Source organism: Sceloporus occidentalis, unplaced genomic scaffold, assembly GCF_023333645.1.
Source record: "Sceloporus occidentalis isolate IW3139 unplaced genomic scaffold, rSceOcc1.0.p SCAF_26, whole genome shotgun sequence".
NCBI lineage: Eukaryota > Metazoa > Chordata > Lepidosauria > Squamata > Phrynosomatidae > Sceloporus > Sceloporus occidentalis.
In genome coordinates this window covers 6,284,701-6,303,278 of record NW_028317006.1, presented here as the reverse complement: position 1 = coordinate 6,303,278, position 18,578 = coordinate 6,284,701, and the positions used below count along the sequence as shown (strand labels likewise).

Genomic DNA, 18,578 nt, shown 5'->3' with positions numbered 1-18,578 from the left:
AACTTCCAGCCTATCAAAAGTAAAATACTTCCTTCCTCTAATGTGTCTGTCTGTCTTTATCGTTACAATATAAAGGTATAAAACATGTGAAGAGCAGCTGAACCTGTGAGCCAGTGTCATCTGACATACGCCAAGGGTACCTACCTGCATGGACCTGAAAATGAGAGGAGGCATTAGATTAAAAGCCAATTATTTCTTTATATTTTTCATTTTAACAGCAAAAATTGAAAGAGCATTGAAGAAATACACAACTCGTTCCACAGAACCTCAAAGAGTTAATCCCCATTTCACAATTTTGTGCAGGAAGCTTACTGAGAAGACGGGGTTAAGAATTTTTTCTGAACCGTGTGTGTGCAGTCCTCCATGGGTTAATTCCTTCTTACATGTATGTTTACAAGTTACTGCATGTGTTTGAAGCACATGCCAAGAAATTCTTAACATCTGGGAGAAGAAAAACTATTTACATAAAGCGTTCACACCATAGGCATGTCCCAAATATTCACACCTTCCCTTAACTCATTTAAAAAGCCTGGGTCAGCCAAAACAAATGTGGTGCATTTGTTAGTATGATAGAAAATATCATCAAAGATTTTAGAATTGATATGGTATTTGGGTATTTAAATCTGTCCCTTTAAAGCGGATCAATCACCTTCCCAAAACCTGCCTTTTACAATTCAGTACAGCCAAACCTATGGAGAGGTTGAAACATGATCTACCTATCAAAAATAAACTTACCCCTATTACCCGTACCTGTTGGTGGCCCTAATGGTGTTTAGGAAGGATGGTGGAATGGAGCGAACAGAAGCTTTTATACAAGAACTGCTACAAATCACAATTTCATTTTCTTCCCCCTGAAGCCACTGACCGTTATCCCTTTTTATTTTTATTTAGTAAAAATAGAAAAGTACAGATAAACATCTGTGATATTACTCGGCATCTGATACAGTTACAGCCATTGAGAAAATGCAGAAAAGAAACCGCAACGTTGAAACATAAGATAAAGATGTATTGTCCAGTGTGCCGCGATTCCCTGATGGTTTGTCATCCCATTCTACATATATTAAAAGCCACCTTAGTATATAATTCCAATCAGTTACTCATACAAATCATGCATAAAGAGATGCCATCAATGCATCATCATAAGGCTATTGCACTCCACAGGTTGCTGCCCATTGAAGAAGAAAAAATAAAACCCTAACATAACTGCCACCACATAAAAGTAAAAAGAAGGAACAGGGAAGGTGTACCTATCCCCAAATGCCTCCAGCAGTACAAATTGTACTGTGCCCCCCCGCCGCCCTTCCGTCATCTAGACCCCCAGTCCGCCAACATCCTTGTCCCTCGCATCATGAAAGATGTGTTGGTGGGTTAAATTTGTATAATTTGTATAAATTTGAGGGTTAAGGGGAAGATCCAGTGTATTATTATACTGTTTCCACAGCTGGAAAAAGGTTTTAGCCACCTTGCCTTTCGCTTGGGTTTCCTCCACCCAGTCCATGCTTACTAGGGAATATATTTTTTGGTAAAAATGCAACGTAGTAGGCGGGTTGGTGCGTAACTGTGTAATTGAAGATCAACAAACTAAAGAATGGTGATTGAGGGGAATTTCTCCTGGCGATTTTGTAAGGTAAAGAATGGAGTCTGTGGAGAAATCCAGAAAATATGCCAGTAAGTCCTCCCTCTCCCATTTGGTAAAAGGAAAGTAGCACTTGCCATTCTGGACTTTAGGATTATTGGTAAGTGGAAGAAAAAGCAAACGTCTCCACAAGAGTTTCAGTTTAAGTCTTGTTCCCTTCCATGCTTTGATCACTGAATATAACGGCTGGAAGCTCTCTATATGGAGTATGCAAAAGTGTTGTCAACTTGACTTGGTAAAACTGTTGATCCAATACTGAATCAGTAAATCTTTTGGGTCGCCATCAACCAATCTATGGTGTGCCTCAAGGGAGAAGCCCAATTATATTGTTCTAGATCCGGAAGATTAATCCCCAAGCGTTTTAATTTAACTATACTGATTCTCTTGCCAAATACAGCTGCTTTAATTACAGTTAATACGGTTATTGTATTTGGGTTTTAACAACAGTGACATTGTGTGGAATGGATACAGATGGATAGGGGAGAAGATCATTTTGAATAAGTGAATCCCCCTGTAAATGTTAGGTTCATAGTAGACCAGGATTTAATTTCACTTATGAATCGCTGTAGTAACGTTAAGATTATACATATCTTTTAGATTCCTAGGAAGGCGAAGCCCCCAGTATGTAACATTGCTAGACGTTAATTCAAATCTGGAGTATATGGCAGGCACCGTTTCCTACCCAGGTGCGAGGCCATTGGGTTTTTTAGATTGATTGTGAAGCCAACAACTCTATGAGACACAAGTCCATCAAATTCAACCTTGCTGTTGACAAAAAAGAGGAAAGAATGGCAATCTGATATCTCACTGGATCAACAAGTAAGTCACCGTATGTTCTTATTTGCTAAAAATACAAAGGCATCAAGCTTGTATTTAAATGATCTATCATGGAATTTGATAGCACCAGATCTACGGGTAGCGAACTCCATGTGTTTATTGTTCTTGCTATAAAAAACCCTTTCGCTGCTTTGAATGGATGACCTCATGTTCTTCGCACAGTCCTATTAATGAACAGGTTATCAGAGGGCGGCTGGCATTGTCCCCATATGTATAATATCACATCCCCTCTAAAACGCCTTTTTGTGTAAACAAATTCAACTTCTGTAGCAAGAAAAGTGACATATGCTGGTCTTATTTAATTGCATTTGTCCACTCTGATTATTTGTCGCAGAATTTAACCCCATAATTTAAACTAAAATTGTACAGCGCTGCAGAATATGAATATGATAAAATGAAATTAAGGATTTTTGTGAAAGCATTACTGATAAAGAGATAATGTGCTGGAAGACCTAAAGCTCTTAGTCTTACCCTCTGTGCTTAATATAATAACACTGACACACTGTGGCCGATAAGGGAGTTACATGAATGAAACGATTGAGACTATTATTATTATCTTTTATTTATATAGCGCCAACAATTTATGACAAGACGAGAATTGACGGACTAAGACAAACCGATACATTAGGTGGAAAGAGCCCGGCTCGCAAGCTTACAATCTTGACATAGCATCACGAGTCTATACAAGGATAGCATTTGTGTATTTGTGTACGCAAAATACAAAGAAACAACAGTAATCGTATATACAGTAAAAACAAAAGTCCAAGGGCTGAGGGAACAAGGTGAGTAAGGAATGGGGAATAATCCTCCTGAAGATTATTAATGATGGAGTCGAGCTGAGCATCAGGCTACCTGTTCCCTACTGAGGGTCTGCCAATTCCTGGCAAACCACAAAGATTCCTTCAAACTACACATTGGGCACCAGATTCTCTGCACACCCAAAAGCTGTGGTATTTATGAAGCACCAGAGGGTTCTGTCATGAAAACAACGACACTAAAACTGACAATGTGCACGGTTTTCAAATGCATCTCCATCCGTTAAGACATATTGGTACAGAAGAAGAAGAGGGCATTGATCTCGTGAGCTTACAATCTATTAGGAGATTGAGGGGAATGAGCGTGAAGGAGAGGGACTACTTGGGTGGAGAAGTCAGTGGCCTGGAGATCTTGACGGTGGAGGGAACCGTGGTACTCCGAACATCTGTATCAATGCATATTTTTATATGTAACCCAACTTAACAGGATTAAAAACGATCCCATACACTTTTTTGTGCATTGGGCCCCAATTAACAAGGTGCTTTTGTGTACTATAACTCTCATGATCCTCAGCCAAAATTACAGCCATCAGTGTCATAACCCACAAAAAGAGGGTTCACTACTGGGGATAAAAGGGGGTCATTTTCATTCTTCATATACCTGAAAGTGTGTTTTATCCCCTCGTCATGTTTGTTATGGTGTAGCTATGGAATTTAACTGCTTTATACGTTTGCCTACCCTGCATTATATCGAGCTGTGTGTACGATCTACTTGTGTGCAGACAAACATTTATTGGACGCATTTATGCAGGGAGGTTGGGGCTTTTTATTGCTTTTACTGTTTGGTTTTGCATATACAAAGAAATAATAAGAAAAGGCTTTATTTGCATGTTTTACCATTCTAACATGATATGATGCATAGTTATCTAGGAATATCTTAACTTGGCCTGCAAAGAAAAAATTAGAGTGAAATTGGTGTAAATCAAGAAGAAATATATAAATATTAAAATTGTAAAGTCTTAAATATATATATATATATAGTTTTTAATTGCGTATTTAATAAAATGTTTGCTTTTTTATTGCTAATCCCAGGGATTCAGTTCCCAATTTGTTGATCCTGCCCCAAGTAGGTCTGGTGGTAGTTGTGTCTGTCTAGGATTTTGCATTTACAAGAGGATACCGTGATTTCCTTTCGCTCCTCAATGTACAAAAACTGAAGCTGAAGGAAGATGGGAGTGGGCTTGACCAAAAGCCAATGTTTCTTCCCCGAAAACCATTTAGAAAACCACTAAATGCAATAGAAGAACCCCTTGCACTGCTGCGTATTGCGATCGCATATTCTTAGAGTAACCTCACGTTGGTGCAGCAGTAACTCGTGCGGACGTGTATGATCTTTGCTGATTATTGCGGCTCTGAAATAGTGGGATATTCAGCTCTTTGAGCTGTAATGATAGGTTATAGGGATTAGATCACCCATCCAGCACTGTGTATAGTATTTACATAGAAACAATGCTTACTTCTCCGGATATAAAGACTGAGACCTTAATCAGTACTCGATCTCGTCTTAAGTTCAGGATAGCTTTAAGTCCCTCCATGTTTTAGCATCTACCACCTCTGCTGGGAAGCGGTCTCACTTAATTACCACCCTCTCAGTAAAGCAAAACGTCCTTACATCATATCTAAACCTCTTAGGGCCTCTAGTTCTAAAGTTTCGTCTACATACCCCTCTACCTTAGAACCTTATGTATTGACAAATACAAAGTTAATATTGGAAGAGTTTAATTGCCGACTCAATTAACTGCCATAAAGTGGAAAAAGACCGAAGCGGAACCCTAATAAACATGCCGAGTGTAAATCTCGCAGACCATTAATACACTTTAATTTGAAAGCACATAAATGATTCCCAAATCATGCGATAGGTAGCTTCTACTATCGATTACTTTCGCCTAGGTCAGTTTGTAGCGAGGTATTATAACACAGTTCGCGATTGGACAAAGTATTTTCAGAAATGATGGTCTGATTGGCTGCGAAAACCGAACGGAAGTGACGTTTCAAGGCCCAGCAAGTGGAAGGCGCAACGCGTGGATCTTGATTTTTTAGTGTCGCTTTCTGCTCCTTTATTTCGGGGGGGAATCATGGTAAAGCTCACGGCCGATTTGATTGAGCAGGCGGCACAGTATACTAACGCCGTGCGGGACCGGGAGCTGGACCTCAGAGGTAATTAAGAGTTAATGGTGCTATTGGGCGCGGAATGCGTTTGTGGTAATGGGTGAGGGCTGAAAATGGGCAGCTGTGGTGGTTAGACGGGAATTATCGGGTGTTGTTAGGCCCGTGAATAAGCAGTATGCCTATGGAGGGCTGGACAATATAACCCGCGGCTGGTGTTAGTGGGTTTTCTCTCGGGAGCCGTGGATTCCCGGCTTGTGAGTTTGCGCAGCTTGGTCTGTGAGGTACTTGTGACTGATTTCCTGGCGTGTATTAGAATGCCTTTTATTGCTATCGTTCTGTCGGTCAGTGTGATTTCTTTTGAGAAGCCCTTTTCCTATCGTCCGTGAGCTCTGCATGTGTGCTGGGTTTGTATGTAACCCGTTTAAACCGGTGCAGAAGTATGAAATTGGCTTCAGTAACCTGAAGGGAGTCCCACGGAAAAACTTCCCCCCTCGAGTGTAAAATCCCACGCTATATGCTGTCAGGTTACCGATCCCTCCAGTGAATCTCCTGGAGGCTGCCATTGTTGTCAGTGATGACTTTCCCTGCACACTGACCTCATTCTCTATGTTAAGTCTATTCCTCCATAGACTTTCATTAGTTAGAAAGTCCAGATGGGTGATAGACCGAGTCACTCTATTGCTTACCCCCACACACACTACGAGGAAGAGTCTGGGCCTTCGTCGAGTAGATTGGGCTAAGATAACTAGAACGCATAAAATTGGCTATTGTTTTGCTGCATGAGAACATTATATTATGTAAAAGTTAGCACTTTTTGTGTTTCTTAACCTTTTATATTAGTAGTAAAAATGCTGGGTGTCCTTTTTTTTAATGTGTAACAAGAGTTGTGTGTTTCTTCTTAGTCCTCACAATGCGGCATTAGTTTATATTTTTTATGTTAATATTGTGTCTCTGTCCTGTTCCAGGCTATAAAATCCCAGTCATTGAGAACCTCGGTGCCACGCTGGACCAGTTCGATACGATTGATTTCTCGGACAACGAGATTAGGAAGCTCGACGGCTTTCCCCTTCTTAAAAGACTGAAAACCTTGCTGTTAAATAACAATAGGATATGGTGAGTATGTCTGTTTGTCCTACACTTCTGGTTTAGTGCGTAGATTAAATTGTCATTAGTCTGTTTCCAGGCATTATTTGGGTTGGTCATCAATACATTTTAGATAAGATCTTCATCTTTTATTTTGATCTGTAGTATTTCCTGTTGGACGAATCTCTTCCGACGGTTATGTTTTTGGCTGTATGTGATTAATATAAAGTGTGTGTGTGGTAGAGAAGTGTTCATCTGGGGAAATCAGGTTTTTTGGTTCCCTTTATTCTTCAGTGGAACTACAGATTAAATATTTTCTGAACAGTTTATACTGTATACAGTTTGGTATCCAATTCTCCCTATTACCACTAAATTGCATCCAGTATTTTAAGGTATGGCAGACTGGAAACTTTCCTTTTTATTATGTTCCAGTTTACTGCTTGGCTAGTGGGGTCAGGAACAGCAGGGGGGGAAAACACATAATGGTGCTAGTACAAACTGTAAGACTGCATCATAAATTACTTTCAAACGGTAATATGCTTTTCTTTGTTCTCCCAAATCTCCAGTCGCGTAGGAGAAGGCCTTGAGCTGGTGTTGCCCAACTTAACAGAACTGATCCTCACAAACAACAATATTATGGAGCTAGTAAGTGGTTGCTACCTTTCGTCATGCAGTTTGAAGCGTGAAACACATGACCTGTTTATTTTTCGGCCTTCAACGTATTTGTGTTTTAGTTGACGAACATGGTGCATAGTATGAGGTACTTGACACAATTCACATCTCATCAAAAGTGATGTTCGTAAATGTTTATAGTTTGGTCATCAGTTGATTGCCAGATATATAGTTGGTTATTTTATTCTGCAGAGTTATAGAGCTTTGGGAAAATTGTATCTGATAGTGTGTAAGTTTTGTGATTTGTGTCGTTATTCTACCGCTATTTCTTGTGTACGACGTATCTATTTTAATAACAAATTTGTATCGTTATAGGGAGACCTGGATAATCTGTCGTCCGTAAAAAATCTCACATATCTTTGGTAAGTTGCTGGTATTTATAATGTGCAGGTTAAATATTTCATATTTAAGGGTTGCTGTGGCATGTTTTGTATGCATTTTCATTTTTGGATAAACTTGAATGCATTGTTAATGGGTTTTTTTTTTCCTCCAGCCTTTTACGGAATCCAGTGGTTAATAAGAGGCATTACCGACTGTATGTCGTATACAGAATCCCACAAGTCCGGGTACTAGACTTCCAGAAAATCAGGCTTGCAGTAAGTAGATTGGGGGGGGGGGGGGGGGGGTTGTCCTGTTTGTTGGCCTCCTGATATGTTGCGAAGTAGTGTGTTAAGGTAGCTGAATATTTTCTTGCCTCTTAACAAAGTCAAAGGAACATAGTATACAAAGAATTGTTTTAAATTACACGCTTAAAACTTGTCCTGTTTGATATCTCAGATTAATGCATTGTAAGTAGAGACTCCCTCACCTGAAAGCTGTCTTAGGGAAAAGCAGTTTTATGTCCCCCCAAATCAGCGGCTGCTTTTAATATAAAAGACTTGTGTGTGAGTTGCAGTATGTTTTTGTTTTAAGTATATGTTAAATATATAAATATTCACGGGTGCTTTGCTTGACATTGATGTAAAGTGAGATTTCTGAGTTAAAGGGCTATTATGCAGTGTAGGAAATTATCTTGCGCACATAGGTGCGATAAATGGAATCCTATTCATGTTATTGGCCCCGTAACACTCTGCTCCTGCCTCCTCAGAATATTCTGATCAATGCAAGCATCCCATCCTAACCACTTCTACCTATCCTGGTCTTTCTTGTATAAGGGATTCCATATTTTTTATGCTATGAAGCCTATTTTTAAACTATCTTCTGAAGAAAAGACCACTGTTCAGCTAATGGGGCAGTATAGAATTTGCTCTTGTTGGTCTTCGTTTAACTCTGTGTGTGATATCGCTTCAGGAGCGAGAGGAGGCAGCGAATATGTTCAAGGGCAAGCGGGGTGCACAGCTTGCAAAGGATATTGCCAAGAGATCAAAAACGTAAGATACGAATTCCTATCTGAAAACCTGAACTCTTATTCACAAGCACCTTGTAGTTATGTAGGAAGCTTTATATCTGCTGCTCGCACTTAATGGACTGGGTGAAGAGAGTTCACACATGTGAATGGGATTTTGCTGGTGTGGTAGATGAAGTATCACTTCGCAAGTAGGGGATTAAATGATTTTGCTCGGTGTGTCAAAGATCTTTGACCCCTTTTCTTTCTGGTTCCCAATATGAAAGAGAACGCGGGTGTCACTTCTATCATAGTGGGCCATCAGTCAGAACAACATGATGGACTGAAATTTGTTTCAAACAAGGTGCTTCTGAATAGATTTCTTTGTATCAGTTGTTAACAAAGATACGATACTACACTGATTTTGAATCTCCTTCGAGGTTATACTTTCGAGAGATGAGAGAAGCACACACACAATCACTGCTACTAACTGAAATGCTTTTTGTACTTCCAATCCTAGGTTCATACCCGGTGCCGGCTTGCCAACAGAAAAGAAGAAAGCCGGTCCTTCCCCTGGTGATGTTGAGGCCATTAAGGTACAGTATGGCCGATAATTTTTTCCTTTTGAGTTCTGGTTTACCCTCAAAATGCCTCAGTATCGCAAAAGTACAACATGTTAGCTGGTAACAAAGACCTGAAATAGTTTCTGCTGATACTCACATTGTGTTTTTCAGAATGCCATTGCCAACGCAACTACACTAGCAGAAGTAGAGAGACTCAAAGGCTTACTTCAGTCTGGGCAGATTCCGGGAAAAGACAAAGTGTCAGGTATTGTATATTCTGAAATAAAAGTATCAAACCGTATCCATATTAACTAGCGTACGGTGTATTCACTAATCTTGGTGGGCTAACTGTGCTAGCGATATCGCTGCGATTTAGGGTAACCCTCTGTTGCATGGTGATATCAGAGTTTGAAGTCCTCCTAGAGGCTTGCAGTTTTCTTAAAATGGCCTTTTGTGTTGTTTTTGAACTAGCCGAGTTCTGTAACCAGGCATTTGGTTTCCATGTTAAATGCTTTTGTATAATATGAGTAAAGAATAATTATTCCTTTAAAATACATATTCTCTGTAAGGACTTGGAGGAATATGCTGACCTTACTTGCTCTGCTTCAAAGCATTTGCTTCACCTTAGCGTTGGCTGCATTTCTTAAGCAATGTGTTCTGTTCACTTCAGGAACATCCGAGGAAGCCGAAGAGGAGATGGAGGAGGATGTTGTTGAAAACGGGTCCTGAGTTCTTTTTCTGTATGGTTTGCTGTTAATGCAGAACACTGCTCTGTTTGCAAATGTAAATGTTGTACTGTAAATTTAAGTCCAATAAAGTCGCTTTTTTGTATTTTAATAATGGAGCACATTGTCGTTTTTATATTCTGATTTGCTTGTCCCCAGCTTTTTGTAAACTGTTGAGTAGGTGGTTTAGTTTCTCAAATACAAAAATGACTCAATGAAGGGTTATGTATGAATATTTGACTGCTACAGTCATTGCTTCACCACAATTGCTCTTCATACGCCTCACCTCAAAACATCTCGGGACCATGCTGCAGTCACAAAATATCCTTCTGTACTCCTAGTGGACTTCATGTTTAACAACAAGTGCAAATCCCACATGGGTTTAATATTAATGTATACCTAAACCCTGTCTAATGTACAGTTGATTTATCTCACTCCTATTGGTTAAGATGTTTCTAATTTTAACCATGATTCCTGTAATTACAAAAGGGTCTATTCACTAAATGGGTGTTGGCAGTAAGGTTTGCAGGACGGTCATTTCAATTCCCTCGGTTCACTATAAGCTATCAAGAGGGGGCTTGAGCGGGCCCTGTATAATGCATAATTCAACGAGTGAGGAGAATTTAGTAGAATCTCAGCGATTTAACAATGTTATACAGGGCCAACCAAGCTTTCTTCAGAATAAACTAATTGAGGATAGGTTTTAGTGTAAAATGAAGTCGAGTAGTTGACGCATTGTCCCTTTAGTGAGTAGGCCCAAAGTTTCTAGCCTGGCAATAATAAATGCACGCAAGATGAAACTAGCAATTTAAAATGTAGTAATTCTCAAAGCAATGATCAGTGGCATGAAACGGTATGGTGTGTGCATCGGTCTCTGACTTGTGATTGTGGTCTAACAGCCTTCAGGATTTGTCCTGCGTCCTTTTTTCCATCATGGTAGCGTGCAAGTCAAATGTACGGAAAAGGGAACGTCCTGTACAGGGATTGGGCGCTTGGAGTTGATCTAAAACATTGCATGCTCCAGGCATTGGTGATTTTGTTTGGTGTCTTTAACCAAATTCTGCGTTCCAGGACCAGTTTTTGTGTTTTGATAATGCAGAGTACATTGTAGCACCAAGTATCGCTGGAGGTTGTGTTTTTTTTTTTTTTATTGTGTATCATCTTGCTGCCTTAGGAGTCCGAGATAACCGCGGGTTGGCATAAGTTCACAGATCAAGTGCCCAAAGCTCAGCCCCAGCCCTCAGAATCTAGAGAAGTCCTGTCATATGCCTAGAGAGAGGTAGGGGCTGCTTTCTGCTCGTGCTCAGAGACGTGATGTGGATCTGGGATTTATTCACATCCTTGACTTCCCTATGCATCATGAAGCCTTGACTGCCCTGTATAGTTAAATCAATAAGCCCTCTTCAGTCTCTTTACACATGAATTTAAACCGGGCCAGCTGCGTCATTGCCGCTAGTGTTGGCCCCTCGTGATGAAATAGTTGCCTCCTTTCCCGTTAGTGAATAAACTCTAGTGTGTGAAGTTCGGCGGTATTAAACTGTCTACGCACGGACACCCGTTTCAGCGGTAAGGCCGCGTGGAAGTCCGTGGTAATAAGGGGCTCTTTATTATTATAACCCCTATAGCTAGATCGATGAGTAGCCAGTCCTGGCAGTTCCTATGCATGTAATCCTATCCGTGTTTGACCTTAAATTAACTCGCTACAAACAATACGTTCCGGTTCTTGTCCGCTCCTCGGCTGCTGGCCGCTCTTTCACAGTAACAGGCCCGTCTTCTATAAGGCAGCTTGGATGTGGCAGGACGGCGGTAACAAGTATGAGCAGATACACGGTAGAGGGTTATACAGGCGCTTTAACACCCGCTGCATTTAACTCCTGGTCAAATCGTCTTACGCAGAGCCGTTCCCGATCAGCCGTTATCACCAATCCTATTGAAGCATCTAAGAAATCACTGCGAGGCTTGGAACGCGGAAACAATCCTTTCGTTCATTGGTAGCTTAGTGCGAGCCCCCGTGGGGACACGTCATCCAGAATGTTTTTGAGCGGCGCGCTGTAAGCAGCATCCGGCTCCCGCTGTAGCGGTCGGACCTAGAACGAGTAGCATGGAGCAGGAGGGGAAGGTTTTAGCGGGGCCCACCGAAATGGAGCGGACCTGGTTCCTGTACCTACAGGAGACAGGTGATTATGCGGTACAGCAGGAAGTCTGCGATTATAATAAATACCGACACAGCAGCCGTTCGCTCATCGGTTTCAGTGATTCCAAAGCGCTTTAGGGGTGGTCTTAGTGCTGTAGACGACTTGCTGGTTAAGTACCCAGCGCAAGAATATGCTCTTTGTGTGTGTGTGTGTGTGTGTGTGTGTGTATTGATTGTTTGTTTGTGTGTGTGTGTATTGATTGTGTGTGTGTTAATAGGGATAAAATCTGTGTGCTCGGTATAAACCAAATTTGTCAAGCCCTGATCTGCTAAATGCCTTGCATGTCCTTAACACTTAAACACTGTTTGTAAGGTTGATGAACTACAATGAACACAAATCTCTTTTAGGCCTTTGCAGAGCCCTGATCACCTCCTAATAGTGCCGGTCATCTGCTGGTTTATTTGTAACCATATTGAATAGAATGACAGGTTCTAAATAATAAATAACGCTGATCACGGGAGAAGGGAAAGTCGTGGTGAGTGATAAGGTTTTAAGTACGAAGCAGGATGGGTTTGTTTAAGTGTAATCGCTTGTCCCCGCACAGAGGTTCCTCATACACCGGCTGTTTCTAAAGTCAGGGGGTTATAGCTGTGTTGAAGGGTCCGACCTAATTAGTAATTTTAAGGCAGACATTTACATTTCTGTATGGAAAATACTTTTATATAACTGTATTGTTGGAAACCGGGGAGCGAGTAGTGATGTGTATACCAGCAGGAGTCTGTATGGCTTTCATGGAACAAATGTTATAATCGCTCAAGTCAAACAACCATAAAATGTATAGATCTGCAAGCAAGTAAACATACATTGCCTAGTACAACCTATATAGAGCCTTTTCTAAGCGTCACAGTAACAGCGTTTGGGGCTCTTTCATGTTTTATTAAGTCCTGTTATGACTCTAATTTTCTTCTTGCTTTCTTGTTGAAACTGGTAGTGAGTTCAGAGTCAGTAGCTTATTTTTGCCACAATTTACCGCAACGTTTGGCTTCACGGAGGCAGTGTCTAATAACGCCCATAAGCTATTAACCTTATTGAATGGTACAAGCAATAGGTAATTTTAATAAAGGCTTTGCTAATGTCTCAAGCTGTACCCTGACTGTTCCTCTATAACACAGTTTGACAATTTTGTTAGTGTAGCTTGTGTGTTCCCAGGCTGTGCAACAACTGAGACTCGCTGACTGGCACGCGCTGGCTGGCGGCTGGCTGACTGGCACGCGCTGGCTGGCTGACTGGCACGCGCTGGCTGGCGGCTGGCTGACTGGCACGCGCTGGCTGGCTGACTGGCACGCGCTGGATGGCTGACTGGCACGCGCTGGATGGCTGACTGGCACGCGCTAGCTGGCGGCTGGCTGACTGGGACGCGCTAAAGCCATCGCATTACCAAATACCTAGTAGTTTGGCCATAGGCCACAAAAGACATCGTAAACAAACCCGCTACCCAGCAAAGCTCTATGCCAATACTTGTATAGTTCAGCATGTAACAAAAAATGACACATTGGTAAGAGCTGTCATTTTTTTTTTTTTTTTTTGGAAATGTGTTTTTGTCAGATATGGCTTCATCCATACTTTCCATAAAGTGAGCTTTTGTTGTGTTCTAGTTTTTACGGCATCGACGGGCTGCTAGATGAGAGGAATAGGCTTCCAGCAGAAGCTCTAAAGGAATAAAAGCATGCATGAGACGGGCATAAGACCGGGGAGAAAATACGCTTTGAGGTTTTTACAGCAGGATAAACATGGGCTGAACGGTTCTGATCTGCCTTACAGTCTTAGGATGTGGGTTTTCTTGCTGTTAATCCTAAATGTGAATGGCCTTTTCTCTGTGTTTTAGAAGTGAGCAGACAATTTAATGTGTGATGTGTTTAGTCCGATGGCGACTGATGCGCGTCTCTGATGCGTTTGTCTCTTTTTTTTGTAGTGGGCACTGTTTTCTCTCATTATGGCTGGTACATCTTGTTTGGCGGTGTGGCTTTGATGCTTCTGAAGAACAAGCTGTCTCCGAACATCAGACAGATTCTGGGAACCAGAAGCGGACCAAGAGCAGGTTTTGGATTTGATTCTTTTTGTTTTTTTTTTTTGTTTTTCAGTTTCCCCAATAATAGCAATTAGGTATCTTCTGATTGTTTTGGGCCCCTGTGGCTGTCGCAGATAAGTCTGTGAATTTATGGTTCTAATAACAATGTTAGATTTACTATTTGTTTTTCTGTCCTGCTCCTTCCTTTACTGTTTCTCCACACGCTCCCTTATCCGATTGCCTCACTTTTTTTCCAGGGGAGAAAAGACAACAAAGCTAGTTTTTTATTGTTTTTCCTTACTCGTGGAATAACAGGAATGTAAAAGAGGTTATATTTCCACTCCACCTATTTTTCAGAGTGATCTTACCATTTTATCCTAAAACAGATTTTCAAACTTTGTGACCTACGTGTTTTTGGGTAGAGCAATAAATCTGGGCGGTTTCCACCAAAGTTGACTCCTTTCGTAGTTCGGTTCATATTCTATGAAATATTATCTTTTTGAATTCCAAGCAGTTATCAGGATCATAGAATAACAAGGCTTTGGGTGGGGTGACTCGTGTGCTTCCAGCTTTTTACACTGCAGTTCCCGTCCTTGCTTTCTGGCTGAGGGTAGCTTGTGTTGCAGTCTAACATTCACCCGGCTGACTTTTGGTTTTCTCTCTCCGTTCAGATCCTGAAGAAGTGGTGAGACGGCAGGAGGCAATGGCTGCAGCTCGACTGAGGATGCAGGAGGAACTCGATGCCCAGGCAGAGAAATTCAAAGAAAAGCAAAAGCTGGTAATGAGTTTCACGGAGCGAATCCCCAAGCTGAGTGCGAATGGACCAGCAGTCCCCCATCATTGCTAGATATGTATGTGTATTAAGGACTGGTTTTGCATCATGGTGAAAGAAGAAAAGGTTTCATTGCCATGCCTTCCCTATGTGCACAATTTATTCAGCAAGGCTGGGTAACATTTATATTACAGGCACACAACACGCTCTCACCCTGCTTGTTTCCAGCACAAGTGTATCCCCGGCAGGACCTATGTTCCTGGTAGTTTAGTTGTTCAGACGTTCTGTTCAAAGAGGAAAGGGGCAGTTTTAGTTACACCCCCAACTAAATAAACTTCTTCATTAGTGTAAACACCATAGGACATCTTCCTTCATTTTTCGAAATGTATTTACCAATAGTTTGAAGTTGTCCCTCTCCATCGTCCTTTCTTCCACCAGGTGATAGCATTAGACGTGCATTTATTTAATTTACTATGGGACTTTAGGACTACAATATAAGTCTACCCACTTTGTAGAGTATGTTTCACCAGTTCATTGCGGCAGCTTTTGCTGAAAAGCAGCTATGATAGCGGAAGCTTTACAGCCATTGCATTCTAAAAGCTACAGATATGGCCGACAGATGGCAGTGTGCCCCGTGATCCTCTCTGTCGTGTCCATGGAGAGTTGTTAGCCAATTTAGCTGCCATATGAATGAAAAGTTATCAAACTTTTCATATATACGCTTGCTAGTAATAATTATCTGCAGTGGGCGTAGTGAACAATACCTTCATGACTTGCTTTATTTTCCTGCCTTCACCAACTATAGATATTAGATGACTTTTAGATTTTTCCAACTGTTCTTTTTAAATAAAAGTTCAAATAATGTCATAGTTGCGACATACCAATGCTAATGTCTAAATAGCGGTTAATTTAATAAACCATTTGATAAAACATTTAATGTCACCGATTTGGATTTTTTTTTAGATTTTTTTTTTTTTTTATAATTTTTTTTTTATTTTGGTTTTCAGGAGCTTTTCCCAACAAGTTTGTCCCGTGCACAGGCCTAAACTGCCCTTTGCACTGCGCAGTTGGTTATCTTGCCCATTTTAATTATAATCTAGTGATAAATTGCCACTTTAACCCTTTCTGCAGTTTTGCAGGGTTTGGCTCTCTATAGTTATTATGCAAGTCATGAAATATTTAATTTAATCTGCAAGTCCGTATTGAATACATCCCTTTCTCATGTGTTAACTGGTAATCATGTTGAAAATTCTGATTTATATATATCTAACGAGTGAGTGAAGCCTGGCCCCATTTCTCACGCACCATTTCATTAGTCCTGCTGGGAGAGACTGAAATTCTGGCACCGTCACCCAAAACAAATACTGGCAGCCACTTCTTGGCAACTTTCTTTCCTTGGTGGACCAGCCATGGCTGTGGGAATCTGAACATGACTCTGGTACATGCCAGAGATAATACATCATATCTCAGCATGACTCCTACCGAGGAGTTTAGTTTTTGGACAGATGAGCACGCACAGCGTGTAGCCACCTGAGAAGTCTTGGCACCATAGGATGAATTGCAGTAATTTGAATCAATAACACACGGGAGGTGTTACTAAAAACTTTAAATCTTTCGCTGCTGTTTTGAATGTAAGCTACAATGCAGGACATACGTATTGACCATAGTTGTCATTTTGAAAACAATGTCGCATCTAAGGTGTATTTGGTGGAAATATATAAATTCTCACATTAGAAACTAATCATCACTTTGCTTAAAAATGGCACATCTTGTCTTGTGAGCGCTATTTAGATTTCAATGTATTCCTCGTAACGAGATGCAGAATAAAAATCGGCAAATCCCTCCTGCATGAGCGAATCGTCCTATGCATTCCCTTTATTGCTCACGAAACATAATCATTTAACTTTACCTTACCAAGCTGCTACTTTAACAAGGAGTAATTTATGTTTAATCTCAATCTTGTCTGTAGTGTTTCCCTCACATTTGTTTTATTACACTATTAGCTGGAAGAAGAGAAGAGACGTCGGAAGCTTGAAGGATGGAAGAGCAGCAAAGTGACCTACCACGTCAACCAGGTGAGGCCGTACAGACAGCAGTTATTCTTACAGCCTCAGGCATTCCTTGTGGATTAACCACATACAATGTATATCCTAAACTACCATCTTATAGCTGCTGGACTGTATTAGGGTTAGGGTCTAGGGTTAGGTAGGACAAAAAAAAAAAAAAAAATTATATATAAAAAAAAAATATGGATAGGTTTTATACGGTGGAAGAGGCATATAAAATATTGGCCTCAGACACTGACACTGCGTCAGACTCTGCAACTGACACTGCGTCAGATTTTGATGTGGGCCAGTTTAGCAGCAGCTCTGATGATGCTGCACCCCCAGTTAAAAGGAGCCGTGTTGCTTCTACTAATATTACTAGTACTCCTCCTGATCCCTCTGATGAGTGGATCCCTGCAGCTGGCACTTTTCCAGATGTTCCCCCCTTCACTGCCAATTCCGGCATTCATCTAGATGTCGCAGAATATACCCCATGCCAGTTTATGGAGCTGTTCATGGGCAATGAGTTTTGGGAAGCGTTAGTTTTGGGTACGCTGCCCAGGAATGTAGAAATAAAGTAAACAAGCAAAAGGCATGGACTCCCACTGATGTGTGCGAGTTAAAAACATTCTGGGCACTCACCATGATAATGGGGATAATAAAAAAGCCCACTTTCAAGTCGTACTGGAGCACAGACCCCATTATTTCAACCCCAATTTTCTCCAACACCATGAAAAGGGGAAGGTATGCACTCCTCCTCCGCTTTTTACATTTCAATGACAATACCCAGTGCATTCCCAAAGATGACCCCACATATGACAGGCTTTTTAAAATTCGCCCCCTTATTTCTCACTTCCAAACTAAATTTGCTGCCGTTTATACCCCCAAGCGAGAAATTAGTATTGATGAGTCCCTAATGAAATTTAAAGGCCGGTTAGGGTTCAAGCAATACATTCCCTCTAAACGCTCCCGGTATGGGGTAAAATTTTATAAATTATGTGAGAGCAGTAGTGGCTACACATATTCCTTCCGGGTTTATGAGGGGAAAGATGCCAAGCTTGACCCACCAGGTTGCCCAGACCATCTGGGCATAAGTGAAAAAATTGTCTGGGACCTTGTTTGCCCCTTACTGAACAAAGGGTACCACTTGTACATGGACAACTATTATACAAGTGTCCCTTTGTTCAAGTTGTTGTTTTGTATGGACACCTTGGCCTGTGGCACAATAAGGCAGAGCAGAATAGGGGTCCCAAAACAGATTAGAGAAACCAAACTAAAATATGGGGCATCCTTAGCTTTACGCCAACAAGAACTTTTGGCTGTAAAATATAGGGACAAGAAGGATGTGTGCATGTTAACCACGATTCATGATGATGCCACTGTTCCTTTTCCTGTCCGGGGCAAAACTCAGTTCCAAAGAAAGCCTACCTGCATCAAGGCCTACAATAGGCATATGGGGGGGAGTGGATTTGGCCGATCAATTATTGCAGCCATACCTCATAATGAGAAAAACCAATACGTGGTATAAAAAGGTAGCCATTTATATAATGCAGATTGCAACTCACAATGCATTCTTACTTTTTAAAAAAATACACCCTGCCAAAACAAACACATTTTTATCTTTTCAGTTTTTGTTACTCAAGGAAATCTTGGCTCCAGCAGACTAAGGCCCTTCAGCGTCTCTTGTAATTCAAGAAGAACATTTCCCCTTCAAATTCCCTCCTACCTCCAAAAAAACCAAAACACAAAAACGGTGCAGGGTGTGTTATGCCAAAGGGCACAGGAAGGACACAG

At 41.1% G+C, this 18,578-nt stretch overlaps 2 protein-coding genes across 2 annotated transcripts; both read left to right on the top strand.

The window, feature by feature from the left end:
* Positions 1-5,363: 5,363 nt before the first annotated feature.
* LOC149300048 (U2 small nuclear ribonucleoprotein A'-like) lies at positions 5,364-9,768 on the top strand. The gene is made up of 9 exons (XM_089485715.1): positions 5,364-5,445; positions 6,363-6,510; positions 7,047-7,125; positions 7,468-7,514; positions 7,646-7,748; positions 8,443-8,522; positions 8,997-9,072; positions 9,211-9,304; positions 9,710-9,768. Exons 1-9 carry the CDS (start codon positions 5,364-5,366, stop codon positions 9,766-9,768), a joined length of 768 nt encoding a protein of 255 aa, XP_089341841.1.
* Positions 9,769-11,865: 2,097 nt separating this feature from the next.
* On the top strand, positions 11,866-16,871 carry LOC149300047 (selenoprotein S A-like). The gene is made up of 3 exons (XM_089485521.1): positions 11,866-12,016; positions 14,639-14,745; positions 16,743-16,871. The coding sequence occupies exons 1-3, from the start codon at positions 11,866-11,868 to the stop codon at positions 16,869-16,871; spliced, it is 387 nt and encodes a 128-aa protein (XP_089341647.1).
* The last annotated feature ends 1,707 nt before the right edge of the window (positions 16,872-18,578 follow it).